This window comes from Caloenas nicobarica, chromosome 5, assembly GCF_036013445.1.
Source record: "Caloenas nicobarica isolate bCalNic1 chromosome 5, bCalNic1.hap1, whole genome shotgun sequence".
NCBI classification, from domain to species: Eukaryota; Metazoa; Chordata; class Aves; order Columbiformes; family Columbidae; genus Caloenas; species Caloenas nicobarica.
Window position 1 is genome coordinate 1898348 of NC_088249.1, and position 27000 is coordinate 1925347.

Consider the following 27000-nt stretch of genomic DNA (forward strand, 5'->3'; position numbering starts at 1 on the left):
TAAATCCACTTATTTTTTTATAGCGTTGATAACAGAACAGCAAAGCCGTGCTGGGTGCTGCAGCATGGAGCAGAAATCACTGCCAATCCTGGCAGTCTCCAAACTGGGGCTCTATCACTGCCCCATGTCCTGAGAACCTCATCTCTGTCTGTCCAACCCCTCCAGGGATGGTGACTCCAGCACTGCCCTGGGCAGCCTGTTCCAACGCCCCACAGCCCTTTGGGGAAGAAATTGTTCCTAAAATCCAATTTAAACCTCCCCTGGCGCAACTCGAGGCTGTTGCTTCTTGTCCTGTCGCTTGCTACTTAACGGTGCCAGGCAAAGTGCTCCGAGAGCTGCCAGGCATGGGGCAGAGCCCTGGGGGGTTTGGGCAGCCTGAGACCCCCAGCGCTGCTCTTGTGGAAGTCAGAGCCGGGATGCGGCTGGTGTCTCTGCCCGCGCCTTGGGCCCCATCCCTGGGTGGTTGGTGTCCTCTGGCCCCAGGTCCTTCCCTCCCCCCGGGCATGACTTGCAGGCTGGCTTCAACACGCTACAGGGAGAATGGAATTTCCCTTATCTCTGGTGTCCTGGGCACATTCCGTCTCTGGAAGGGACAAGCATTGTTCTGAGACGCAAATGCACTTAATGCATTAGCGGTTTTTCTTTAGCCCTGGACTCCAGCCCGCGATGAGCTCAGAGGCCTCGCGTTGAAAACCTCTCCTGGGGCACCCTGAGAATATTGAGAGCGCTGCTAATATCCCAACAGCGAGTCCATCCCAGGCCCCTGGGAGCGCTGCCCTTGCTTTTCCTTCGGAAATGGCCCCAACACCACTCACCCCTCAGCATTTCTCCTATTTCTGGAAGAACGACCCCCCCATCCAGGGATTTTAATGCTGCCAGCACGATGCTGGGCTCTTTCCCTTCTTGACATCTTGTGATTTCTATCGTTTTATCTCTCTTCCTCATCTGGTCCTTGCCACCTTCTCTCACCCTGGATGGGTCTCTGGGCAGGAACTGGTTTTGGGGTGGATGCTGCAGCTGGTCCCCCCGGGGAGATGCTGCTCTGCAACCAGCCAAGGTAATTCCTTCCCCCCCGGCTGGATTCCATCCCTCCTTCCTTCCATCCCAGCTCCTCAGGAGCCAGGACCGACCCTCGGCCCCCCAAGCCCCCCTGCTGATGGCAGCAGGAGGAGCGGGGAGCCCCGGGTGCGCCCCATGAGCTGCCCCCTCCCTTCTCCCAGTGTCCCAGCTCAGCACCCACACTGGGAACGGGGAGTTGTCGCTGCTGCTTGTGCAGAAGAACAGAGATGGGAGTATGTTGGGGAAGGGTAAGGGTCAGGAAAAGGCTGGGGAGGATGTGGGGCTGCTGGATTTGGGGTTCATGGCTGGGTTAGCTCTCTGAGAGCCCCCAGGTACAACATGGGGTTTGCAATGACCTGTCTCCCTCCTGGGGCATCTCCTGGTCGTAGGTGGAAGATAAAAGTTGCCATGGCACCGTGATGGGGAGAGGGTGCTGCGGTGCTGCCATGCCGGGGAAGGGGACACAGCGGCACGAGCTCCCCCCAGCCCTCGGTCACGTCACGGTGCCGCTGCAACGCTGGGTTTCAGCCGGCTCCTGTGCCCCCCTCCCTCCCATAAACCGAGTTCTGTCCATTCTCTGCTGCCGTCACCCAACAAGGACACTGCGGGACGTGCAGGGTGTTGCGGTGACCCGCACTGCTCGGGGGATAAGATGGGGACTGAAGCCAGGGGCTGCGGCGGCGCAGAGATGCTCTGGGAAGCTCTGCCCTTCTCTCGTAAAAGTCCTTTATTAGAACAGCAAACATGACACCTCTCTTCAGTACAGCGGCTGTATGCAGCGATCATCGCGGTACAGGGGGAATGACGTCTTACAATCACTGGGAGTCTAATAAGCACCATGAACATCCTAAAGAACGGGGGAGAAGGGTGGAGAAAGGAGCCCCGGGTGAGCCGGCCACGGGGGCTCCTCGGGGATTCACCAAAGAGCTGCTCGGCGTTGTCCCGCAACGCGGCTCTCCTGCAGCTCAGAGAAGCTCCTCGGTGTAAGTCAACGAGATAGCACCCATCCAATAAATTAGGTAAACTTAATACTAGAGCGACAAGGGAACGCATGGGACCGGCCTAGAGGAGGGCACGCTGGAAGGGAATGGTCTATGTACACTGGTCTTTCTGCTGGACTGGTGCTCCCGTAGCTCCCCCCCGACCCTGGGGGACAGCAAGGGACCGAAAAGCCAAGCGTGGGGACATGCGCATGCGGGCGCCCTCGGCACGGGAACGGGGGCCGGCACCGGGCACGGTGCCCACGGGCTCCCGCTCCTCTCCTGAATTACCAGAAAGTTGGGCGAGGGAGCAGAGGCGCAGGGCAGCGGGCACGGATTCCTGAGTGTGTGGCAGGGCTGTGGCCAGCTCTCCTTCCTCCCCATCCTCATCCTCATCCTCACCCTCATCCTTATCCCTATCCACATCCCTGTCCCCATCCCCATCCCCGACCCTGGGCTCCCTGTCAGACCCTCGCTGCAGAATGAATTCTCCTGTGAACGGAAGGACACTATCAGGTAGTATTTAAGGCTAGGCTTTATACGGCAACTATAAAAAAATAAATGCTAATCTCCAAAGAGCCGGGTGAGGGCTCTCCGGCGTATGGCTGTGACACCCGTGCCGGGCCGCGGGGAGCGGGGGGAGAGCACTGCGGGGGTGCTCGGTGCAGGACCGAGGGTCTGCTGGCACCCCCTGCCCCACAGAAACACCTCGGCGGGGACAAGAGACAGGGCCGGGTGTTTTGGTAAGGACACGGGGACTGACTGGTAATCCAGGACCCACCTCTAGACGGGACCAAGGGTGCTCTGCAAGAAAGGCCACGGGGGGAAGGAATGTCCTGCAAAGTAAAGGGGGCTGGCGTGAGAGGCAGCTTTCCTGGGGCGGGGGTCCCTCCGGCCAGCCCCATGAGAGGGGAACGCACTCTGCCAAATGAGATGAAACTGCTCCCCCCCCCCGCCCAAACCCCAACTCAAATCAATAAAACCAAACCTAAAAGCGGACACAAGGAACATCTCAGGCTACCTAGGTACTTCATCAGCCAAAAAGAGCTAAACAGCGAAGCGCACACACACAGGACAGCGCGGGAGGGCGGCGATCGGAGATGGCCAAAAGCCGGGTTCTTCCTTCCCACTTTGCCTCCCTGTCTCCGGCTGGTAGCCGAGCGGGGACGTGGTGGCCAAGCAGGGACCCTGTGGCCGAGCAGGGACCTGGTGGCTTGGAGTTCAGCTTCATCCCGCAGCAGGGAACGGGCTGGCTCCTCTCATCCCGAGAAGAGGCAGCCGGCTCCAGGAGCGTCCTCAGGGCATGGCCGAGCGTGAAGCGTAGAATTCGGGGACCGGCAGGCCGGTGTGTAGTGTCACCTGCAACGAGAGACACAGGGCTCAGCAGCATCCCTCTGAGCCTGGTGGGACAGCCCATGGCACGGCAGCTGGCACATCATCCCCAGGGAGGGCAGGAGCAGCACCTGGGGAGGGCAGGATCATAGTTTGGGTTGAAGGGCCCTCCCCAGCTCCCCCAGTGCCCCCCCTGCCATGAGCAGGGACATCTGCACCAGCTCAGGTTGCTCAGAGCCCCGTCCAGCCTGGCCTGGGATGTCTCCAGGGATGGTTCAGCCACCACCTCTCTGGCCATCCTGGGCCAGGCTCTCACCACCCTCAGCACAAACAATTTCTTCCTCATGTCCAGCCTGAATCTCTCTCCTTTAGTTTAAACCCATCACCCCTTGTCCTATTGCAACAGGCCCTGCTCAAAAGTCTGTCCCCATCTTTCTTATGGGCCCCTTTTAAGTCCGGAAAGGCCGCACTAAGGTCTCCCCGGAGCTTCTCTTCTCCAGCTGAACCCCCCAGCTCTCTCAGCCTGTCCTCCCAGCAGAGCTGTTCCAGCCTCGGGTCATTTCTGGGGCTCCTCTGGCCCCTCTCCAGCAGGTCCATGTCTGTCCTGTGCTGAGGGGTGAGACCAGAGACATTTTGGGGAGCCCAGCGCTCCTCCTGCCCTGTCATGCATCCTCCCCGCTGCTGCGGGTTCGGGGGGTGCTGAGGTTGTCCCCAGGACCACGGTGGTGGCTCCATCTCACTGCACTGCAGGAGCCCCACACCACTCCAGTGTGAACTGGGACTGCTGGTGCCAGTGGTATCGAGCCCCGAATATTCCCAGTTGCTGCAGACGGATCCAACAGCCGGCTGCTGGCGAGGTGGGACACGGCAGCAGTTGTGACTTTCTGCAGATGGGCAGGACAAAAGGGCACGGAGGGGGCTGAGGGACAGCAAAGGTGCTCAGTGCAGGGGACCTCCAAGAAGCCACCAAGATGAGCAGGGTGGGAGGAAGGACCTTTGCAGCGGGGACGCTGGGGGAAAGCTCAGGTCAAAGTGGGAGTGAGGTGCTCAGCTCAGCATCCTCCGGGGATGGGGAGCGATGCGGCAGAGGCTGCAACATGGGGACCAAGGGACAGGGACAGAAACACCAGGGATGTGATGCTCGCTGCGTCTAGGAAAACCCCGGTCTGTGGGAAGGGGTAATTCAGTTCCCTCCACAAGTACTTTAATTTGGGAGGAAAGCACAATTCCTTCTTTTGTTGGAACAGCAGCATTTCCCCCTTCAGATACAGATTTATAGCAAACTTTGTCTAAAACACAATTATTTCCCTCCTAATTAGAGTAATTTTTAATTACTCATATACCTTTGAAGAAGGATAATGAATGGCTGGAGTTTATTAGCAGCCTTTTAGCAGCATTCCGTGGGACTTCTCTGTTGCCAAGGGATGTAAGCTCTGTCTTGCCCAGGGAACTGTCAGAAAGGAGAGGGGCTCCAGAAACACGCTCGTCTCTTAGGGCTGTGTAGAGGATTGCGGTAGGAATTAAACCCAGCACAGAGCAGGAGGTTTCGACCACACTAAATTAATACAGCAACCTCAAAAACCAGCGCGGGTAAGTCAGGCTTCTTTAATTTTTCCTAATTAAATTAATCTCTCCTAATTTCTCCGAGCTAGGGGATTCCCCTGCCTGCAAAGCCCTTGAGGTGGGACACTTGGGTAGGGATGCTGCCAGGGTTTGGGATGGTACCGCCCAACTTCTGCCCCGGTGCTGCTGGAAAAGTGTCACTGCCTTGGTGACAAGGTGCAAGGTGTCCTAGGATGTGCCTGGGCATTCGTGCAGGGCTGGAGGTGCAAGCGGTGGCAGAGTGGAGGTGACCACATCAGGTTCGGTGAGTGTAGAAGACTCGCTGGGTGAGATGAGAGCAGGGATGGGATCAGTGAGAAGAAAAACGAAAGATGAAAATACCAGACAGGCCGAGGGAGCCACCGCTTGGTGATGTTCAGGAGAGCAGAGAGCTTGGGAGAGAGGGAGAGAAGAGGGGTTTGAAACTTCCCAGAAGAAAATAGGCTTTAAAAGGTGCCTTTGCCCCTGGTACTGCTCCTGTCTGGGTCCTGGGAGAGCTGCCAGAGCTGCGGAGGCTCCTGGGCATAGTATCAGGAGATGGAGCTGTCAAACCCATCAACCAGGGAGGGCTGGAGAACCCTGGTGCTTCCCCGATGGAGAAACCTGCAGCGAGGAGCGGGACGCAGCAGCTGCAGGAAGGCATGTCCTGATTTTAGAGACTCGCAAGCGGTTTAGAGTGTAAGTTTAGCTCTTTCCAAGCCACCACTCCACCAAGTCCCCATTTTGATGAGCATCAACGCACGCTGCAGTGACAGCGGTGCTCCGGAGAGCGCGGTCAGAGCACGTACCTGCACGTTCCTGTTGAGGCTGACCGCGGGGAAGAAGAGGCCCTCCAGGTTCTCAAAGGCAACAGGCCCTTGCTGGTCCTCGTTGATGGAGAACGTCAAGGTCCTCCTGGTCAAATCCAGCAGCACTCCCACCGTGGCGCCTTTCGTTATCCCACCCTCGGTTCTGCGGGGGTGAGAAGATCAGAACACCTCTGTGGAGTAATGTCCCTTCTGCTCCTGGCTCAGGGTTCAGCCCACGGACCTTCACCCATCGCAGCCTCCTCCTTGAGCCCCCTGCAGAGGTGCCCTCTGCTTGCCGTGGTGTCCCCAGGGTCAAAGCCACAGGAACACAACCATGGCGGGGAGCAAGTGTTTCAGGGCAGCAAAGCTGCAGGGCTCACTCCAAAACCCACAGACCCACCAGGGAACGTCCCTTGAGGCTGCAGGAAGGTGACACCAGGCTGTCCCCAACCTACCACAAGCTTCAAAGCTCCCAGCTTTGCTGGCCCACAGGGAAAGCAAGGAAGAACTGTGGTGCAGGGATAAAAGCAAACGTTGTTTTCTTGTTGCATGAGCTTTGGGTGTTAATGGGAAGGTGCAACACAGGAGCGGTGCCATGCAGGCTCGGGGAAGAGTCAGCACGGAAACAGTCAAAGAATCACAGAATAGTTTGGGTTGAAGGGCCCTTTCCAGCTCTCCCAGTGCCCCCCCTGCCATGGGCAGGGACATCTGCACCAGCTCAGGTTGCTCAGAGCCCCGTCCAGCCTGGCCTGGGATGTCTCCAGGGATGGTTCAGCCACCACCTCTCTGGCCAACCTGGGCCAGGCTCTCACCACCCTCAGGGCCAACAATTTCTTCCTCATGTCCAGCCTGAATCTCCCTCCTTTAGTTTAAAACTATCACTGCTTGTCCTATTGCAACAGGCCCTGCTCAAAAGTCTGTCCTCATCTTTCTTATCGGCCCCTTTTAAGTCTGGAAAGGCCACAATACGGTCTCCCCGGAGCTTCTGTTCTCCAGCTGAACAGCCCAGCTCTCTCAGCCTGTCCTCCCAGCAGAGCTGTTCCAGCCTCGGGTCATTCCTGGGGCTCCTCTGGCCCCTCTCCAGCAGGGAAGGAATAGTTGGAGCAAGGCAGACCCAAGGAGGCCAGGACGGTCCATCCCTTTGGGCAAGGGCACATCCTCTAACAGGTGACAAGGAGCAACGTCACCCTGTGGGCACCTGTAGGTGCCACTGGAAAAGCCGGGGGCTCTTCCTTGGGCTGTGTTCTCTGGAAGGAAGACCCCGCTCCAGACCACGTACCTGTTGGTGTGCGAATTGTTGTGCATGAACCAGCTCCGGTTATTGTCCACGTACATGGCCCAGGCCTTGTCGTCCTTGCCCAGCATGGCATCCTTGAGGACGTCGATGCGTGCCACGCCAAAGGCCGGGTCAGGGTGGTTATCGTAACGATCGATCGACAGCTCCCAGTAATGGAGCCCTTTGGAAAAGCCCGTTTTCCCCAGCACCACCCTGTCATCATAGCTGTTGCAGGTGACAGTCAGGTTGTCATTAGAAAAGATGATGTCAGCGTGGGCAGAGGACGGATCGAAAGAAAACCAAGCAACTGGAACACACAAACGGCACAAGGTTAGTGTGGCGGGACGGCGGCCGTCGCGGCCGAGCCCCGTGGAGCGGACACGGAACAGCACATGCGACATGCAGGACGTCGGGTCTGCCCGCCCGGGAGGCAGCCAGGAGCAGGCAGGGAGCTGCGGAGCTGGGGGGCTCCCCGAGGGCACCCCCATCCTGGGGGGATGCTGTGAGCTGGTGCCAGCGCGGCTGAGGTTTTATGGGCAGGACTCACACTGGTTTTGCTCTTGCTGCTCCCCGCGGTGCCTGTCTGTCTCCGTCCCCTCCTGCTGTCTGTCTGTTTCATCTCATGAGCCTTAAGAATCCTGATCGGATAAAATCTGGCCCTAACAGGAGACATGCCGTGCCATCCAGGTCTCCAGGCTACGTAACTTACTCCTACAACTATGGGTTACTCATGCAAGGAACGGTCTGCAGGGTCAGGCCCAGCGTGGGAAGGGGACTGAAAAGGAGCAGATAGAATCATAGAATCGCAGAAGGGTTTGGGTTGGAAGGGACGTTCCCAGCTCCCCCAGTGCCCCCCCTGCCATGAGCAGGGACATCTGCACCAGCTCAGGTTGCTCAGAGCCCCGTCCAGCCTGGCCTGGGATGTCTCCAGGGATGGTTCAGCCACCACCTCTCTGGCCAACCTGGGACAGGCTCTCACCACCCTCAGCACAAACAATTTCTTCCTCATGTCCAGCCTGAATCTCCCCTCCTTTAGTTTAAAACCATCACTCCTTGTTCTATTGCAACAGGCCCTGCTAAAAAGTCTGTCCCCATCTTTCTTATCAGCCCCTTTTAAGTAAGAAAAGGCCACACTAAGGTCTCCCCGGAGCTTCTGTTCTCCAGCTGAACACCCCAACTCTCTCAGCCTGTCCTCCCAGCAGAGCTGTTCCAGCCTCAGGTCATTTCTGTGGCTCCTGTGTGTGTGTATTTGAGGGCTGGCAGTCCTGGGAACCGAAAGCACATCCAAAGATCTACATTGACAGAGATGCTACGTCACACCAAGAAACCTCCCTGCGGAGCAACCGGCCACACGTCAGACAACATCTAGCTGATGGAAAGGCTGGAAAACACCCCAAAACCTCCACGACTTGGTACGGCTGCTGGTTTAAATGCACAGGACTTGGTTACTGCAAATCTGACAGACACGGTGTCACATCAAGACTGAGGCACAGGGTTTCACAAGCCACCAGCCTGGTTCCCCAGGTGGTTTTCTCCACCTGAAACGTGAACTGACACATCCACAAAACACTCTCACGCTTGTGGGAGTAAATACGCCTTGAAAAATAAAACACTCTGGTGAGATTTATTCACTGATTTATTGGATCATTTCACAAGACAGCTCACATGCATGCGGGTGCCCCAGTTTCGCAACTCGACGGAGGCGATTCCGTACCTGCCACCATTTTTTTAATGTCAACTGTGGTCATTCCCAAGGAAAGGCATGCAGGAGAGAAAACAGCACGTAAAGTTGGGTAAAGAAAAGGCACGAGAAACAATTTCTGCTTTGCCTGCTTTTCCAGAGAGCGCACGGACCTTAATTTCAGCATTTTGGATAAAGGTGGGGAGAGATGGAAGGAGGAATCTCACAGGGATGGACATGGGCTCCTTATCCCGGGGGAATGGAGGGGATTGATTCTTGCGGAAGGTCTGAAAGGGACAGGTGAGGAGTTACCACCAGCGCTCACTGCAATTAGCTGCAGAGGGGCTAATCACCTCCTTGGCATTTGGCCCGTGTTCCAATGCTCTTAACGAACTGGAATATCTATTGCTTTGAGCAGGAGGATCAGCTCTTAATTATGGGGCCACTTCCAGAGCGCTGACTTCAGGCTATGGGGATGAAATTTAAAATGCCTTTACATTATACAGCAATGACCATTCCTCCGCCAAATTTGCCTACTGCCAGGACATCCCAGAGGGTCAGGGTATGAGCAAGAAATGCTGCTCGCCTGCCAAAGAAAAGTTAAAGATTAAAAAAAAAAAAGAAAAAAGGACGAGCAATATGGAGCAAGGTGCCAGATAATCGTAATAAATATACTTGCCCAATTGAGAATAAGGCGTTCCTTGTGTGTCAAAATTGCATCCTATAAAGAGATACTACATTTCACACATCACAGCTAAGAAACAACAACCACCCGAAAACCACTCGTGAGTATTTAACCATTAGCTAAGCAGCCACAGGAGGCCTGATTCATTAAAAGCCAGAGAGTGTAGAGAGACGGTCGCAAATAGGACCTGTGAGTTTGGGTGCAGACTGTTTTGGTGAGTCTCACCTCTAGGAAGTGTGGAGCATCTGCTCTGTCGTCGCCAGGTCCCATCACAGCCTTCGGAAGCATCAAGTCTGATCACTGCCTGCTCGGGATGCCAAATCATGGGACTTTCCACCAGGAAAAGGGCAGGAAATTTTAGCCTTGGTGGAAAAACTTGGCCACTTGGTAAGTATTCTCCAGACTGACCCTCAGTTGAATCACTTTAATAAAACAACACTCCTTGGAGGACAGGGACTGATGGAAGAGCAGGCTGGAGCTTTGACTGCAGCTGCACGGGCAGGATGTGTTGGGGTGTCCTTCACCCTCCAGCGACCAGGCTGGAAACACCTCCTGGGAGCAGGGACTGGGATGGATCCAGGAGCTTGTCTTGATCCAGGAGCTTGTCCAGGATGAGGGGGCAACACGATGTCCCTGCTCATGGCACGGGTTGGACTAGATGACCTTTGAAGGTCCTTTCCAACCCAAACTATTCTATGAAGCCCCACGTTGGCACTGCACGGAGGGCGTGCATGTCGGGTGCTGGATTTTAAGGAAAGCCCTGTCTTGCGACTGGTTTTCACCTCTCCCCTGGCAAGGAAGGAGGCTTTTCATGCTGTCAATGTGCGTGTTGGTGGGAAAGCATCTGGCTGCAGTCGTGCTCCACGCCAAGCATCACCTCTCAGGCTGTTTTAATGAATCGCGCCCCGTGTCCCAGCTCAAAGAGTGATTTTCGAGGTCTCTGTGCATCCCTGCGATATGATTCTCCTGAGTGTGAAACAGCATGGACACAGGGGCGCATCCTTCAGCCCGCTGTGCCCTGTCCCACCACCCCAGGCTGTGGCTGCAGAGCTCCGTGCTGCACACACAACGCTGCTCACAGCCGTTGCAGCAGAGCTTGGTAACACCGGACACAAAATAAGAAACATCCGTAACAAAACAGAGTTCAAGCCATTAGCGCAGAGCAGTACGATGAGAAGAAAAACAAAACCAAACCAAACACAAACATAAAAAGCACAAAGAAAAGAAAGTTGCAGGGTCTCCCGGTTATTCTGGCAAGGGTCATGCTGCAGCATTCCTCATTCTGTGTTATGGGATGGAAATCAATCGGGGGCCCCCATTCTTCCTGGGCTTACACCAAAGAAAGCCATGAATTACTCCACTGGAGCACATGGAGTGGTGTAAATCCAGAGTGGCGGAAGAATCAGGGCCCAGGATCTTTAGCAACGGCAGATGTGCAAAGAGTGGTTAGAAAACAGCTGGGAGAGATGCCCTGTGGCTCCTTCGTGGGCTGCTCGATACCGTCACTCATCCTGCCCGGGCTGCCTACGTCCCACCGCAGCCCCCAAGGACAAGCACAGCGCTTGTGGGAGCTGCCAGACCAGCAAGGTATCACGGGAGGGCTTTCCTCTGCTCTGCAGAAAACAAGACTTGGATACGATCATGTCTGGTTTTGCAAAAAGCTGAGCCTGGTGCTCAAAGCTGAGCGGACAAGAACCCACGTCTTCAGGGTCTTAATGAGCCAGGCTGCAAGGGGTCTGTGAGCTGGCCTTAGAATCATACAATCACAGAATGGTTTGAGTTGGAGGGCCCTTCCCAGCTCCCCCAGTGCCCCCCCTGCCATGAGCAGGGACATCTGCACCAGCTCAGGTTGCTCAGAGCCCCGTCCAGCCTGGCCTGGGATGTCTCCAGGGATGGTTCAGCCACCACCTCTCTGGCCAACCTGGGCCAGGCTCTCACCACCCTCAGGGTCAACAATTTCTTCCTCATGTCCAGCCCGAATCTCCATCCTTTAGTTTAAAACCATCACCCTTGTCCTATCGCAACAGGCCCTGATAAAAAGTCTGTCCCCGTCTTTCTTAACAGCCCCTTTTAAGTCTGGAAAGGCCACACTAAGGTCTCCCCGGAGCTTCTGTTCTCCAGCTGAACAGCCCAGCTCTCTCAGCCTGTCCTCCCAGCAGAGCTGTTCCAGCCTCGGGTCATTTCTGGGGCTCCTCTGGCCCCTCTCCAACAGGTCCATGTCTGTCCTGTGCTGAGGATTTAGTAAACCTTGCTTGCACCTTGACTTGCTTCTTTCTTAAGAGGGGTCTAGATTTAATCAAGCAAACTGAATTTCACAGAGCAAATCTCACAGCAGAGGCTGCGTTTTCTGGCTGTACAGGGAAAGCAAACCATCGAGATGTCCCCACAGGTTTCTCCCAGGGATGGGCTGTTCTTCTGACTGTCCCCAGACACAAGGTCAAGGCAAACTAGAGATGAGGGACCTGCTCTGCCGGCTGGCTGGCTGAAATGGTTCGGCCAGGCCCTGCCAAGAACGGCACCCACATAAGGATTTACTGTGCTGCTCCATCACCCCACACCTAAAACTGCCCATGCTGGTACGCAGAGATGAAGACACCACAAGAACTACACCCCCAAAACGCCTCTCGGTGGCAGGAGCAGGCCAGTGACAAACAGAAGGAGATCCCCCTGCCATCCGCATGTCATGGAAAAAATCAAAACACAACAGAACGAAACAAAACAAATATCTCGGAGATGCCCAAAAGCACAGAGCAAGAGGACATGCCAGAGGCACTCGGCTCACCGGCTGAATTCAGGGACTGTAAAGAAGAATGCAAGCTCAGCTGGTGGGCCGAAGATCTTAGCTCAAAGTAGGATCTCCCCGCAAAGCTGGGTTGTAGATTAAGGGTGGAGGAGAAAGGACTCATTCTACGAAGCTGCGATCTTTCCAAAGGCACTGGAAAAGGGAGGGTCTGTTCTTCTGACTGCGTGTCTAAACGTAAGATCAATGCAAACTCGAGATCAGAAATGGGGTCTGCTGGACGCTGTCACCCCACGGCCCGAGATCAGCCCCCGGAGCGGAGCGCAGACGCTTCGGCACGCACAGATCCTGCTTCGCTGCAGGATGGTGCGTGGAGCAGGAGTGCCTGGTGCTGTGCGACCCAGCCGGACCCTTCGGGAAAGCTTTGCCTCTGACGGCATCGGCAATAAAGCTGTTTTCACCTTCCAAAACGTTCCCGTGTCACTGTGACAAATTCAATACGCTTTTCTTTCAAGTGAGCCCTGCACCTAAAGAAAGTCACACGTTACCATGCACACTTCCCATGGTTCTTTAATAAACCTCATGCCTTTCTGTGCACAATAATTACTGTGTAAAAGTCAGTCGGTTGCTAATGCCGAAAGGCACTTTGCAGGGCTGTACTGAGCTATAGAACCCTGAGCACCACCAAGCACCCACCTTACTCAAAGGTTGTTCGGGATGTTGTGTTCTTGGTTTCCCTTTGTACCTGTCAAAACACATCTGAGCCTTACAGTAAGAATTTAACTCATGTGATTCACAGCAAAATGTCAGAGTAGAGGGGACCTCTCGGGTCATCGGTTTCCATTCCCCGCTACCAGTCACCTCCTGCGATTCCTTCCCTAGCCTTGTCAAGGGATATATTAACGCGAAAATGTAGGATCCACCACCCTCCACACATCTAAATCAGATAAACTCCTGGATGCTGTATCCCCAGCCTTGCTGTCTCAGCTGTAAATACGGACTGAGCTGGAAAATCACGTTAAAACAAATAAAAGGAAGCGTTTCTTTGCACAGTGGTTTGTAACTTCTGCAACTTGCTGCTGCAGAGGCTGTGGAAGCAAAGAGCGTCAGTGGGTTCAGATACAGGTTAGATAAATTATCGCACAACACGTCAATAAATGGAGCTCAAGGTTAGGGAGGGATATGGCCTCTAACACCTACCAAGAGTGAGAGGAGCTACTACCATGAGCAGCTGGGCTCACGGCTCTCCCTAACGAGCATCTGATGTTCCTCTAGCTCCTCGCAGCGTATCTCCCCTTGTGTTGTTCACTTCTTTCCAAAAGCTGCTGGTCAAAAAGCCCTGGTTGCTGCTGAGGGTCACTCCACGGCTGTTAAGGAACTTGAAGTTGGGTCTCAGATGAGGAACTGGGCTTGAAAGAAGAGGAAAGCTTCTGGTACTCGTCAAGGGTGGTGACCAAGTCCCTCTGTCACATCCCCGGCTCTGGTGGGTGGCAGAGGCAGCCGGGAGCGGCTGCTCATGGTGTTGGCAGAGTTGGCCAAGTTTGGGAACGCGGGAGAGGGGACAGCAGGGCACAGGGTGTGACAAACCCAGCGTTCCTCCCTGATCCTCTGCTCCAAGGCTTGTATCTCACCAAAGAAATAAGAAGCCAAAAGCAGGTTTGCTTTGAAACTCTGCAGCAATGCCTAAAACTGGGGATTCAGTGCAGATGAGAGAAGGGGGAGCCAAGGGAGGGAGAAGGGGGACAAAGCTCTTCCCGGCGCTGGCTCTTGGTGCACGGACACAGGCAGCACGTGCCCAGGAGAGTGAGGCTGAAGGCATGAAGCAGCCCAATGGAAGGGCTGAGGTGTGGGCAAAGAGACCCAGGGAAGGGTCTCAACGGAACAGCAGGTTTTGGCAGGAGGGAGGTCAAACCTCCGCACCAGCCAGGAGGGCAGATCTGGGCCTGGGGAGCAGGCGGACAGTCCCCTCCAGCACTGCTGAGCTCTTCTTCTCCATCTCCTCCTGGGGCGACTTGGTCCTTCATCCCACCATCCAACTTTCTGGACAGCCCATGGAAAGAAGCAACCCTGGAGGGACTCAGAAGCCATCTCAGAAATCCTTGTGGAGAAAAGCAAGTCTCCTCCTCAGTTCCTTGCCATTGCATTAGGTGCCTGATCCTGGGAGCATCTGTTTGCATGACCAGAGACAAGGACGCTGTGAAGCCTCTCAGAGGCTGTTCCATGACCGCACCAAGGAGGCTGTGGGCAGGACGAAAACGGGAACGTGCCGAAAGGAAAACAGACCTGGTCCCAAAATCAGCAGGAGACTGGCCAGAGGCTGGAGAACCTGCTGGATGAGCGAAGCCCAGGAGAGCTGGGGCTGCCCAGCCCGGGGCTGCGGGGACACCTGAGGGACAAGGACAGCCCAGCAGCACTGTCACCAGCTGAGCTGGAAAACGTTCATTCCCTTGGGATGAGCAGAAGACGTGCCACACCGTGGGCTGGGAAGGTGCTCTGCAGTTTGCTGTAGGCTTATGTGCGTGCTGACTTTCTGTGGGACGTTCCCGAGGTGCTGGCTGGCTCACCTGGCCTTTAAACCCTCCTCATCCTTGTTCCCTCCAGATGCTGAGACTCTGCAAGATGTTTCACTCCCCGCCAGCCTCTACAGCCCGTTTCACTGCTCACTGAAGGCAGAAGAAAGACTCCAGTTAACTTCCACAGGCTGTCGATACGGATCTCGTGTGCTAAGACCAGAAACCAGCTTTTAAGTAACACCCTCGAAGCAGGATTTCTCAAAACCACTTACAGCGGGACAGCTGCATTCAGAGAGATGTTCTCTTCACATCGAGCCCGTCTCTTCTTTTGTCCCCACTTCCCGCACAAACTGAGCACGGCTGAAGGGAAAAAGCTAAGCCTACTTCAGACAAAATAGCACTTAAAGGTCTGATGCTGCTGCAAAGGCCAGAAATAAAAGCCAAACCAAGAGCTGTGATGTCTGAGGTGGCTTTGTTCAACAAGTTACTCGGATATCCAGAAGCTGTACACAAATGTAATTTATTACACTTTGAGTCCAAAAAGCTCAGAAAATGCTCCAGGCCCATTTGACTTTTTCTCCCGCTTTTCTTTCGTGCTGGAATAACAAATGCAAAAGCCCGTCTAGTGAGCAGGCTGAATGCAGCAGACTTTTATCCGACGCTCAGAAGAGTGAAACTTGTGTTTGCTGGCACAGATCGAGGCACTGGCCCCAAGCACAGCCTGACCTGCTGGGACCATGAACAGCAATTTTCTCCCAGGTTCCTTCATATTTTGGAGCTGCGCAATAGGCGAGTTTCGCTCAACAATGAAAACAGCCAGGAGAGGAAAGCAGAGCTGGAGAGATCACAGTGGGGACCCTGCAAACTCCTGGCTGGGATGACTTCAAGCCCAAGCGGCTTTGGTTAGGAAACTGTGTCTCAAGTGGGTTTTGAGATGCAAATGTGATGAGAAGCCAAAGTTCTGCTGTCTCCTGCAAAGGACGGTGAAGCCCGGTAGTGAAGAGGGCAAGAACTGTTGACCTTCAGGCTTTGGGAGAGGTCTTGGTCACCCCAGCGTGGGGCTGGGTCAGAGTTGTCCCATCCCTGGATCTCCAGAGGAACGCTGCAGCTTCCTTGACACTGGTGCTCAGCTTTATGAACATGCACACAGCTTGTGATTCGGGTTTTCTGCCTCTCCCATGAGGAGGGTTTCTCACAGGTTGGCTCTCATCTCTGTCACACCTGAGCCCGTTCCTCGGCGACCTGTCCTGCCCACGCACCCAAACCGGGCACGTGCCTTTTCCCAACTGGAAGGGTCATCTCCTGCAGACGAGCGCAGGCAACCAAGTGAAAACACTCTGCATAGCCTTGCTCTGCTTTTGTCTTCTACTGTTCCAGCAGAAAACCCTCTTTTCCTCCTTGCTCAAAGCCACCAGAGATGCTCTACGGCAAGAGGGCTCTCACACCCTCCTTCCACCCCACCAGTGTCCCCTCCTGAGCCCAGACTGTCTGCCGGTAGCTGCTGGGGCTGCGGGAACACGCTGCTGCTCTAGAGCCAGCTGCCTGCAGAACAAAACCTCCCGACAGCTCGGGAAAGAGCGATTTTACTCTGGGAGCAAGGAAAATGGATTCCACCGAGTGTGGAAACCTCCCCAGGAGGGGTTTCTCGCTGGGCACAAGGCTCCGGGCAGCAGATATGGCAGTGGGGGCTGATTTCTTCTTCCACGGCCGCATCGCCCGCTGTGTCTGGCTCCCACCTCGTTTCTCAGAGCTAACCTTACGGCTCTCCACCTGCACGGCAGAAACAAGCCGATTTTCCGCGATGGATTAAGTGCCTGGTGTGACAAATGTACTTAAAGTCAAGAGGAGAGACTCCACCGCAACCTGCAAGGGAGTGTTTAATATTCCGACCGAGCGGGGATGATGCAGACGATGCTGGTGTGGCTGGCTGTGAGTCCTGTGGGTCTGCAAGGACACCCGTGTGGTCCCTCTGCTCTCTGTCCTGCACTGCCAGGGCCTGGAGGGGACATCATGTGGTTTTGGCATTGTGCAGCCCTTAGTGTCTCAGAGCAACATTTCCAGCCTTGTTTTGTTCTAAATGGAAAACATCTGAGCTTCCCTTTGTGTAACACAAGCCCTGCTGCAACCCAATTTTTAAATACCTCTCTGCGGGATGCCTCTCACTGATGCCTCATCTTCTGTAAAGGAAAAGGGGTGAAAGAGAAATTCTGGCACTGTTTGAGGCTCCTGACCCAACCTTTTCTCCTCCCATCAGTTCTGGCTTTCCTGCAATGATTGCTGAGGTACTGGTGTAGTCGTTACCACTTAAAAGGATGAATCCTGTCGGCAACTGCTAACCTAAACATATTTAATTCCTCTCAGTTTTAGGTAAGTCTGCTCCTTTAACAAAGATAAGAGTGACTTGCAAAACATTTAATCAGAAACTACAGAGATTACTGACCTTGCAGCTTTAGAATTTTGAAGTCTGCACAATTAGCTGAGTCTTGTTTTAACATGCAACTCTAGACTGTTGGATAAAGTGTACTTTAGCTGAACGTTGCTCATTTTATGCTAAAATGATTATGAGACAAATATGTAAATGTATAACCAATTGGCTCTTCAGGATGGCCCTGACGGTGTGAATGTAGTTATAAGATTTTGTATATAATGGCTGTTAGTTTTCCCTCTGGCCTGCTGGCTTTATTCCAGCATCCAGCCTTGCGCAACTCTGTAATAAACCATATCTCATCTCCGTCTGATAAAATTTGGCTTATTGCACGCCGGGTGGACCCCGTTTTTGGTACAACACCGGAGGACCAGCGGAGCGGTTCCCTGATGGCGATGCTAAGCTGGGCTGTGCTGGAGGAGCCCCACGTGTGCGTGTGAGCCGCGTCCGAGCCGGGGCTGGGGCTGTCGCGACACCTTACCCTCAGATGTCTGGAGGACCAGGGTCTTGCTGTACGGGCTGACTCCCGATTTGTTGAAGGCTTTGACGCGGGCGCTGTACGTGCTGTTGAAGTGAAGCCCGTCCACTGTGCACATGGTCTCCTTGCCCACGTACACCTCCTGCAAAGCAAGCACAGGGTTAGTGCCCTGAACATGGAGTGCCAGGGGTGGGAGAAGAGCTCCTGGTTGTGACACATGGGGTTTGGCCATGCTCTGTTACCCGAAGCAGATTTATGGGCACTGGATATGGCTAAAACAGGGTAAAATGGTCCTGTGATTTGTTCCTTGACACCATCAAACCAGTTTCTGTAAGGGAAGGAAATGCTGTTCATATTGGATCAAGTCACAGAATCTCAGCCTGGTTGGGTTGAAGGGACCTCTGGAGATCCCCCGGTGCAACCCCCCTGCTCACGCAGGGTCACCAGAGCAGATCACACAGGTCGGTCCAGGCGGGTTTGAATGTCTCAGAGAAGGAGACTCCACACCCGCTCTGGGCAGCCTGGGCCAGGCTCTGGCACCTCCCAGCAAAGAAGTTTCTCCTCATGTTCAGACGGACCCTCCTGTGTTTCAGTCTGTGCCTGTTGCCTCTCATCCTGTTGTTGGGCACCGCTGAACAGAGTCCGGTCTCTCCTCTTGACACCCACCCTGGAGATATTTATAAACATGGATGAGATCCCCTCTCAGCTTCTCTTCTCCAGCTGAACAGCCCCAGCTCTCTCAGTGCCTCCTCAACAAAAAGATGCTCCAGACCCCTCAGCATCTTTGTGTCCCTCTGCTGGACTCCCTCCAATAAGTCATAAGACATCAAGTAAGTTGTAAGACATCAATCCCAGCCAAACTCCCACTGAATCCCAAAGGAGATGAATCTATACAGACTGAGCCCGGGATAGAAGCATCCTTGCAGAAAACAATTTTTCATGCTGTTGGTGGCAGGATCAAAGGGTTCCTTGAAAGAAGACAAGGTGATCACACCGACTGAGCACTGACTCACGGGCACGTCACACTTCTGCTGCCGTAGCCCTGCTCAGAGAAGCTGGGCAAGCAGGGACAGCGGTGAACGGGCCTATGGGCTACCGAAACACTCAGCTCACAATTCGTTGACTTGTAATTAGCAGATCTCACAACAAAGCCCTGCTTGCTGCCCTTGATGGAGGCTCTGCACAGGCAGGTTGTGCTGCCTGAGTTGCTGGGTGCTGCTGCTTCCAGAGTCAACCCTGGAATCTGGCCGCTTTCTTTGCAGGTGGGTGCACGTCCCCAGAGCTTATAGGGGTCGCAGAATCATAGAATAGTTTGGGTTGGAAGGGCCCTTCCCAGCTCCCCCAGTGCCCCCCCTGCCATGAGCAGGGACATCTGCACCAGCTCAGGTTGCTCAGAGCCCTGTCCAGCCTGGCCTGGGATGTCTCCAGGGATGGTTCAGCCACCACCTCTCTGGCCAACCTGGGACAGGCTCTCACCACCCTCAGCATCAAAAATTTGTTCGTGTCTCACGTGCCTGGATGCTCCCCTGCGCTGCAGAGCAGAGTTGATGATGGCTTCCAGCCCTCCCGAGACCCTGAGCAGTGTCCCAAGCCACAGCAGATCTGGGAACAGTGACTGGTCAGTGTTTGGGGTCGAGGAGAGCAATGTAGGTGTCCTAAGGAACCGGGTGAGATCGGTGATGGGACATTAACGTGGCCCTGGAGTGGCGCTCTATAACAGCAGGAGCACTACGCACATCCAAGCCCCTTTGACCACTGGTGGGACAAGAGAAGTCCGGCGTGCTGGGGAATTGCCCTCACCTTGCCAGGGTGGCTGTGCTGAGCATTGGTGTCCCCACACCCAACCTCCTACTCCCTTCTCGTTCCAGATCCCCCCACATCACCTCTCTCCTGCCTCAACTCCGCTCTGGGTCCTGCCTGCCCAAGTTTCTCGTGAATGAATTCAGAAAATGTGATGGGCTGGTCCCTGCGCCTGCTCTCCATGGATGTGAACACGCCAGGATAATTATTAGCGTGTCGGATTAGAGAAAAAAATCATATTTTAATTGTGTAATTACAGCAATTTAAAAGCCCTCAGGCCTTAAACACCTCTGCTTGCTGGCAGCTGGCAAGCCATGAGTCTTTCATGGCAATTAGCATACGTTGCACGAAATATTTAGCAACCTAAAAAGACAGAGCTTCAAATACGTTTTTTTGCATTTGCAAGTCATATTGGTCACTCGGAAGGTTATTTCCTTTCCCTCAAATAACCTCGCCCTGCAGAAAAGTCGGCAGCTTGTTGGCACTGTCAGTTTCTCTGAGCAACACAGCAGCAAGTCTCGTGTTCCCAGGGAAGGAGAAGACTTGCAAAAAGTCCGGGCAACATTTTGGTCACTTCACGGTGGGGCAATACCAGAGCAACAGCTTGCTGCTGGGACCGGCTTTGTGCTCCGAGCACCTACCCTGAACTGGCCGCCGTTGCCGTCGTCCAGCTCCAGGATGTAGCCTTCCACCTGCACCGTGGACAAGGGCGGCTGCTTCCAGGACAAGGTGGCACTGTTGTTGTGGGTGCAACACTCCTCCAGCTGCAGGATCGGGGGAGCCGGCACTGGGGAGGAAACTAAACACAAGTTAGTGTAACCCTGGCTGCTGGCAGCACAGAGGAGGAGCGGGGAGAGATTTCCACAGAGCTTCTCTGTTTTCTTCCTGTGTTAGAATCACAGAACCGTTTTGGTTGGAAGAGACCCTCAATATAATTGAGTACAAACGTTAACCCACCCCTGGCACTACCCCATGTCCCTGAGAACCTCATCTCCATATCTGTTCAACTCCTCTAGGGATGGTGACTCCACCACTGCCCTTGGCAGCCTGTTCCAATGCCCCACGGCCCTTTAATGAGCAAATTTTCCCTAATTTCCAACCTCAACCTCCTTTTCCAGCCCCTTCCCCAGCTCCTTTCCCTTCTTTGAACTCGCTCCAGCACCTCAAGGGCTTTCTTGGTGTGAGGGGCCCAGAACTGCCCCCAGGGTTCGCAGTTTGGCCTCCCCAGTGCCCAGCACAGGACGGTCACCGCCCTGGGCCTGCTGGCCACACCAATGCTGGTACCAGCCAGGATGCTGGTGGCCTCTTGGCCACCTGGGCACACGCTGGCTCATGTTCAGCCGCTGTCACCAACACCCCCAGGTCCTTTTCCACCAGGCAGCTCTCCAGCCGCTCTTCCCCCAGCCTGTCCTCTGAGCTTCCCTGCCTCCCAGCCCATCTGCATCTCCTGTCAGCTTCCAGGACTTGCCAACTTGCAAATTGCTCATAGGTTGCAGCGGCTCTTTTGCTTCCTGCAAAGCAATGCGGATGCAGCGGCTCGCTGTGGTACGGGAGAGGGAGCACAGAGGGAACGGAGAACAATGAGGAAATTAAAACTGAAATGAAGCTCTAAAACAACATGGAGGAGAGGAGAGGGAGGAAAGAGCCCAAGCTAAGTGGCATGGCTCTTTGTGCCTTTGTATTTGGAGGGCAGCTCGTGAGCTGGGCCTCGCCAGATGCTGCTCAGCGCCAAACGTGTGTGAGCAGAGGTTTGGGAAGCACGTTGTGATGTCCCTAAGACCATGGTCTCAACCTCCACCAGCTGAGCAGGGACCAGCCTGGCTCTCCTGGCACTGCAGAGCACTTTCTAAAATAAAACCAAGCTCCGGGCACCTTGATCTGGCACACAGCAGCCCAGGGATGCAAGACAGGGAGGCAAATGGCTGGCCCAGGGGTGCAAAATACACAGGAACCGGTATAACTCTAGTTCTGGGGTGCTCAGTTTTGTTGGGAGAAGATGCAAAACTCTGCTCGCTGTCCCTTCCCTGTGATGAGTTGGATCAGCATGAACAGAGAGGGGCTTTTGAAAGGTGCTGGAAATATTCTTACCTTTCATCTGCACGAAGTCGAGCTGATGGATGGACTGTAGCAGAGGAGCGTTGTCAAGGTTCAGGTCGAAGTCTGTGGTCATCCGAGGTGTGAGCGTCCCCTTTCCCCACTGGTCCTCGGTCAGGTGCACTCTCCTGATGAGAGCGTCGGAGATCTGGTGACAAGGAGCAGCCTCAGCACCTGAGGGACACCTGGGCTGGGCCTTGTCCCTGCCCTGTTCCCCTCCCGGAGCTCCCACTTCTGCCTCTGACTGCCAAAAGCTGGGACATCACATGTGGTTTCATAGAATAGTTTGGGCTGAAGGGACCTTCCCAGCTCCCCCAGTGCCCCCCCTGCCATGAGCAGGGACATCTGCACCAGCTCAGGTTGCTCAGAGCCCCGTCCAGCCTGGCCTGGGATGTCTCCAGGGATGGTTCAGCCACCACCTCTCTGGCCAACCTGGGCCAGGCTCTCACCACCCTCAGGGCCAACAATTTCTTCCCCGTGTCCAGCCTGAATCTCCCTCCTTTAGTTTAAAACCATCACCCCTTGTCCTATTGCGAGGGGTTTCCACCATCATCCTTTGCTGCAGGCTCAGACTGGCACAGGGACCCTGGGAGCTCTGGGGACTGTTTTAAAGGCAGGGTCCAGTACCAAAGTGACCAGCCCAGGCATGAACGGTGGGATGCTGTTCTCAAGTGCTGTTTGCCCATCTCACGCTGGAGAACCACGAGACAGCGCATTATGATCACTGCTCCAGACACACAGCACCGGCTGCTGCCGCCCTCTGCTCAGAGCAAGCAACGTCCCTGGCCTGGTTCTGCTCTGTCCTGCTGTGAAGCTGGAGGCGATGAGACCTTGCCCCTTGGTTTTATGGCTGGAAAAGCTGGGGGACAAAAGCTGGGTGTAACCAACCTGCAGAAAGCCGCTGGGGTCGTTCTCCTTGATCACCTCCAGGCAATACTCCATCAGGCCCGTGGTCTGGCGCAGCTTGACCGTGCAGTGAGAAATCTGGTCTCGCACCACCTGCAACAGGACAAGGAGAGCGGCGTCGCTTGGAGCTGCTGGGTTTTGGGACATGGGAGCAAACAGGCTCTGGTGACACGTGGGTGCAGGGACAGGGTCAGAGTGACGTGAAGGGAGAGAGACACTCAAGGGAAGAGAAAAAGGCGGAACCGGCCATGACACAGAATTCTAGATCGTTGAAAACCTGGAAAAGAATGAGAAGCTTTGTTTAGCTCAAAATTGTTAACCCACGTAATTATTCAAAGCAGCAGGGCGGTTCCACGCTCTGTCTTTAATTAAGACAGCTTCCAAACGACAGCTTATAAACTCCACGCAAAGCAAATGTCCAGCCCCACAGCATCCGTGCGGCTGCCTCATCCCTCCTTGGCTGTGGGGTTGGCTCCGGGGCAGCTGCACCCAATGGCCCCGGGTGAGGAGCGAGCCTGGGATTTTGGTATTTCCATGAGGAATGAACACACCACCTCTCCCAGCTTCCGCTCTGCCTAACAATCTGTTTGAGATGCTCATCCGCCCATCGGCTGAGGTGGACCACGGTATGGAATTGCCTCATTTTCCCTGTTGATAGCCCGGGGATGAGCTCAGGTGTGCCGGTGAGAGGAGATAAACCCTGTGCACTTCATGGCAGGGATCCCTACCACGTGCCCAGGACCTGGCAGCAGACGGGAGATTGGCAGAACAGCTCAGGAAGAGAGATTTTATGCTTTAGAGGAACGTGCCCATGGTAGATAATATTTTTTTTCTGGAAGAGCTTTAAAGCTGTGTAGAGGCTGAACAAATCTATGCAGCTCTAGGGACGGCGGCTATTCAGGATGTTACAGGCAGTAAAGATGAGCTTCCCATCAGCACCTGCAGCTGCAGCGTGATGGAAAAAGCTGCAAGAAGCAGCGATTAACATTTCTGAAAGCTCAAACGACCGCCCCGGGCTGAGGAGCAGCTCCTCCTGTGAGCATCCTGCCCGGTCTGAGCGCCGGGGAGGCGAAATGAAGCACATGTCAGCCTCCCGTGCGGAATAACCCGGGGTTTCACGGGAGGCGATGACTCCTGCAGGGCGATCAATCACATTGTGCGTTGCTTAATTATAATTTAATCACCCAACAGGAAGAAAAGAATCACCAGTCCTGCAACTTGGGGACAACATACCTGCTTCTGAGAAATGCTATAATATGAAGAACCCTCCTAGCTGGCTCCTTTTTATTTTTTTTACGGACTTGCTGTTTGCAGAGCCACCTATGATTGCTTTTAGCAATCCCAGCCCCATTTTCCCAGCCTGTGGCAGGGAGCTGCAGCCACCACACCTCACGTACAACAGGGCAGAAAAGGCAGCAGAAGCAGCTCCCATATTGTTCCTCAGGACCCAGACATCTGTACGGAGGCTTGCAGAGATGCTGGACCGTTCTGAGCCAGCGTGACGGGCACACACTAGTTTTGGCCTCAAATGCTCTCATCGGAGGGAAAAGAGTTAATTCAGCGCCGGTTTCTAACACCTGCATGCACTGGAATGGTTCTGCTGGGAGGGAGCGGAGGGAAGAGCGAGTCCTGCAGATCTGGTTTTGCTCAGCGAGTCAGATGGCAGCGACGTGTGATAACCTCAGCCCAGCGTTCACAGCTTTCTGCTCACTTGTTACTCGTCTTAGAATGCATGATAACTCTTCTATTTGGGTTCTTATCTTTGCAATATTTAAAGTGTATACGGTCCATTAAAAAACCAGGCAAAAATACTGATTCCTGGCATTCATGGTATGTAGCACTCATTCAGAACAGTTATTGTCATGACTAAGTCTGTGATGGATCATTCTTGATTGCTCTGGAACTCAAGGAAGTAGCAGTGTTTTATTTTGTCCCAGATTAGTTATATTAGTTAGGTACTCTAATCACCCAAGCATTTATAGAGATGTTAATTCAAGTGCAGATTGGACATGAGGAAAAGGTTCTTAGCTCAGAGGGTGCTCGGTCACAGCCCCAAGCCTGATGATGCTCTTAGTCCTACGGTTTAGTGTCAGGCAGTCCTGTGAGGAGCAGGGAGCTGGGCTCGATGATCCCTACGGGTCCTTTCCAACTGGAGATATCCTATGACTCCTACACTGACGTCTTCTGAAAGCATGGGCAAGCCCCTGGGTTTCCTTTCTCCATGGGGATGGTCAGTCCTTTGGGGTGGGATCCAGAAGGTACAGAGCGGGTACAAACCCTTGCAGCAACCTGCAGCTCCTGCCATGCAACACAAAGAACCCTCTGGCACCAATTTGATCCCTTCTGCCCAGAGAGAAGGTGCCGGGGGGGTGTTCTGCTCTTGCAAGGGTTGTTGCCCATGTAGATGTTGGGTCTCTCGGCTGCAGATTGTGGTGTTACCACTGAGTGAGAGATGAGCCCAGCCTAACCTCGCTGTTTGAGCAAATACTGATTGCACCCACTAAGCCAGAGCGAGGTTTTGCATTCCCGGCCTGCTGGGCTGCAGAGGGGTGAGTGGAGATCACACCGTGAATGCCCAGAAAAGCAGCCTCCTTCTGCCGTGTGAGACCCCTCTCCGGGGAAATGCACATGCCGCCAGGAAGACAGTAAAGATGGGATTGGTAAAACAATCTTCTTTGCAGCTTAAATCTCTGTCTGGTTTGCCCAGGATAATGAATTTGTGAGCTTCTCCCTCCCTGAGTAGATGCTTTCGAAGCATTACCAGCAGAATTGCCATCTGCTCCCGCCAGCCAGAACACACGGCTCCGAGAAACAGCATTTGTTCGGTGAATCATAGAATAGTTTGGGCTGAAGGGACCTTCCCGGCTCCCCCAGTGCCCCCCCTGCCATGAGCAGGGACATCTGCACCAGCTCAGGTTGCTCAGAGCCCCGTCCAGCCTGGCCTGGGATGTCTCCAGGGATGGTTCAGCCACCACCTCTCTGGCCAACCTGGGCCAGGCTCTCACCACCCTCAGGGCCAACCATTTCTTCCTCATGTCCAGCCTGAATCTCCCCTCCTTTAGTTTAAAACCATCACCTCTTGTCCTATTGCAACAGGCCCTGCTCAAAAGTCTGTCCCCATCTTTCTTATCGGCCCCTTTGAAGTCCGGAAAGGCCACAATAAGGTCTCCCCGGAGCTTCTGTCCTCCAGCTGAACAACCCTGGTGAAGACAGGCACGGTGTCCCAGGACAGCCCTGGACAAGTGTCTCCCTGTCACCTGTCACCCTCCTGGCCAAGGGACAGGTCACAGGTGGGGCAGGGGGACCTGCCACCACTGCTCCGGTGCCAGCATGGGCCCTGCGAGGCTCCCGGCCCTGTCGGGAAGGAGGGACCCGGGACACGAGGATGCCGGCCCCGGCTTTGTCCCTGTGTCCTGCACGCTCCCGGCCGCGGGTGAGGTGAGGCCAGTGCCAGGCAGCTCCAGGCTGATTAATTACCGAGCTTCCTGGCGGATTATCCCGCTAATAAAACTCTGGTCTGGAGCAGAAGTACTTGCTGCAGGGTGCCACTGAAGCTACGTAAATCGTTATGCATGAGGGCACAAACTAAGATACAAGAAATTCCATTTAATCATAAGTAAAAGCTTTTTTTTTTCCTTTTTTTTTTTTTTTTTTTTTCCATAAAGGTGGTCAAAGGCCAGAGCAGAAAGGCTGCGGAGTCTCCAGCCTTGGAGATATTCAAAGCCTGACCGCAGGCAGCCCAGGGCGGCAGCTGTAGGTGCTCAGAAACCGCAGCCAAAGCAGCGATCCTGCCCTTCTGTGACTCCGCCATCCCCTTCGGGGACCGAGCCCCTATTCATCCGGAGAACTAGAGCATGAAACAGCAGTTTAATTGCAGCATCTACAGAGCAGGCGAGCCAACAGCAGAAATCCTCGTTTCCCTTCGCCACCAATAAACCCTTTTCAAGGCAAGAAGAGGGATCTTTGGTTGCGATCTCATGGGACTCGGTGGCTTTACATCTTCTGTGCTCCACACCAGAGAAGCGGGATGCAGGCAGGAACAGTGAGACTCCATGAATTGCTTTGATTAGGGAAATAAAAGGTATTAAAAATAAGACTTAAACATCCGTCATGCCTTCAAAGGCATGGTCTAAACCCGGTGGGGCCAGCGAAGCCTAGAAGTTTTCCATATGGCCTTAAGCATCCTGCGGTTCTCCTCATGCACCAGGGATTTCCACATTTGCGGGGCAGCCTCTGGAAGACTCCAAGGACTTGCAGGATTCACCAGATCACCCGGAAAAACCAGGCTGCCATGAATTTTGCATGGAAGCAGATATTTTATAAACCTTTCCTGAAGCCATGCGGGTAACACACCTCACTGAGCACTGGCATCTTTTGGGAAAAGGGTAATGGCTCAGTTGGCGAGGGAATTAGGGCAGCTCCATGTGTTTTGTTTGTGGGTGTTTTTATTAAATGTTTTTTTTTTGTTTTTTTTTTTTCCCTTTAGGTGCAATGGAGGCAACAGCCAGAACCTGGCTGCTAATTACAGCCTATAAAAAGGACTTTTGCTGTGCACTCACAGCACCTCACCACTACCTTAAAATAGGAAATTTATTTCAAGCGCTTTTCTTCCCTGCAAGATGACATTAACTATAATTTACA

At 54.2% G+C, this 27000-nt stretch overlaps 1 protein-coding gene across 1 annotated transcript in view; it reads right to left on the bottom strand.

Moving 5' to 3' along the window:
- Positions 1 to 3335: 3335 nt before the first annotated feature.
- Positions 3336 to 27000, bottom strand: part of TRIM9 (tripartite motif containing 9) — a 62247-nt gene continuing 38582 nt past the window's right edge. The window contains exons 4-13 of the mRNA XM_065635740.1: positions 22342 to 22452; positions 21448 to 21601; positions 20001 to 20158; positions 17563 to 17701; positions 12186 to 12374; positions 9398 to 9439; positions 8752 to 8775; positions 7041 to 7344; positions 5762 to 5924; positions 3336 to 3398 (exon numbers count right to left, since the gene is read on the bottom strand). Coding sequence (XP_065491812.1) covers positions 3336 to 3398; positions 5762 to 5924; positions 7041 to 7344; positions 8752 to 8775; positions 9398 to 9439; positions 12186 to 12374; positions 17563 to 17701; positions 20001 to 20158; positions 21448 to 21601; positions 22342 to 22452 — 1347 coding nt within the window. The remainder of the gene's footprint in view (positions 3399 to 5761; positions 5925 to 7040; positions 7345 to 8751; positions 8776 to 9397; positions 9440 to 12185; positions 12375 to 17562; positions 17702 to 20000; positions 20159 to 21447; positions 21602 to 22341; positions 22453 to 27000) is intronic.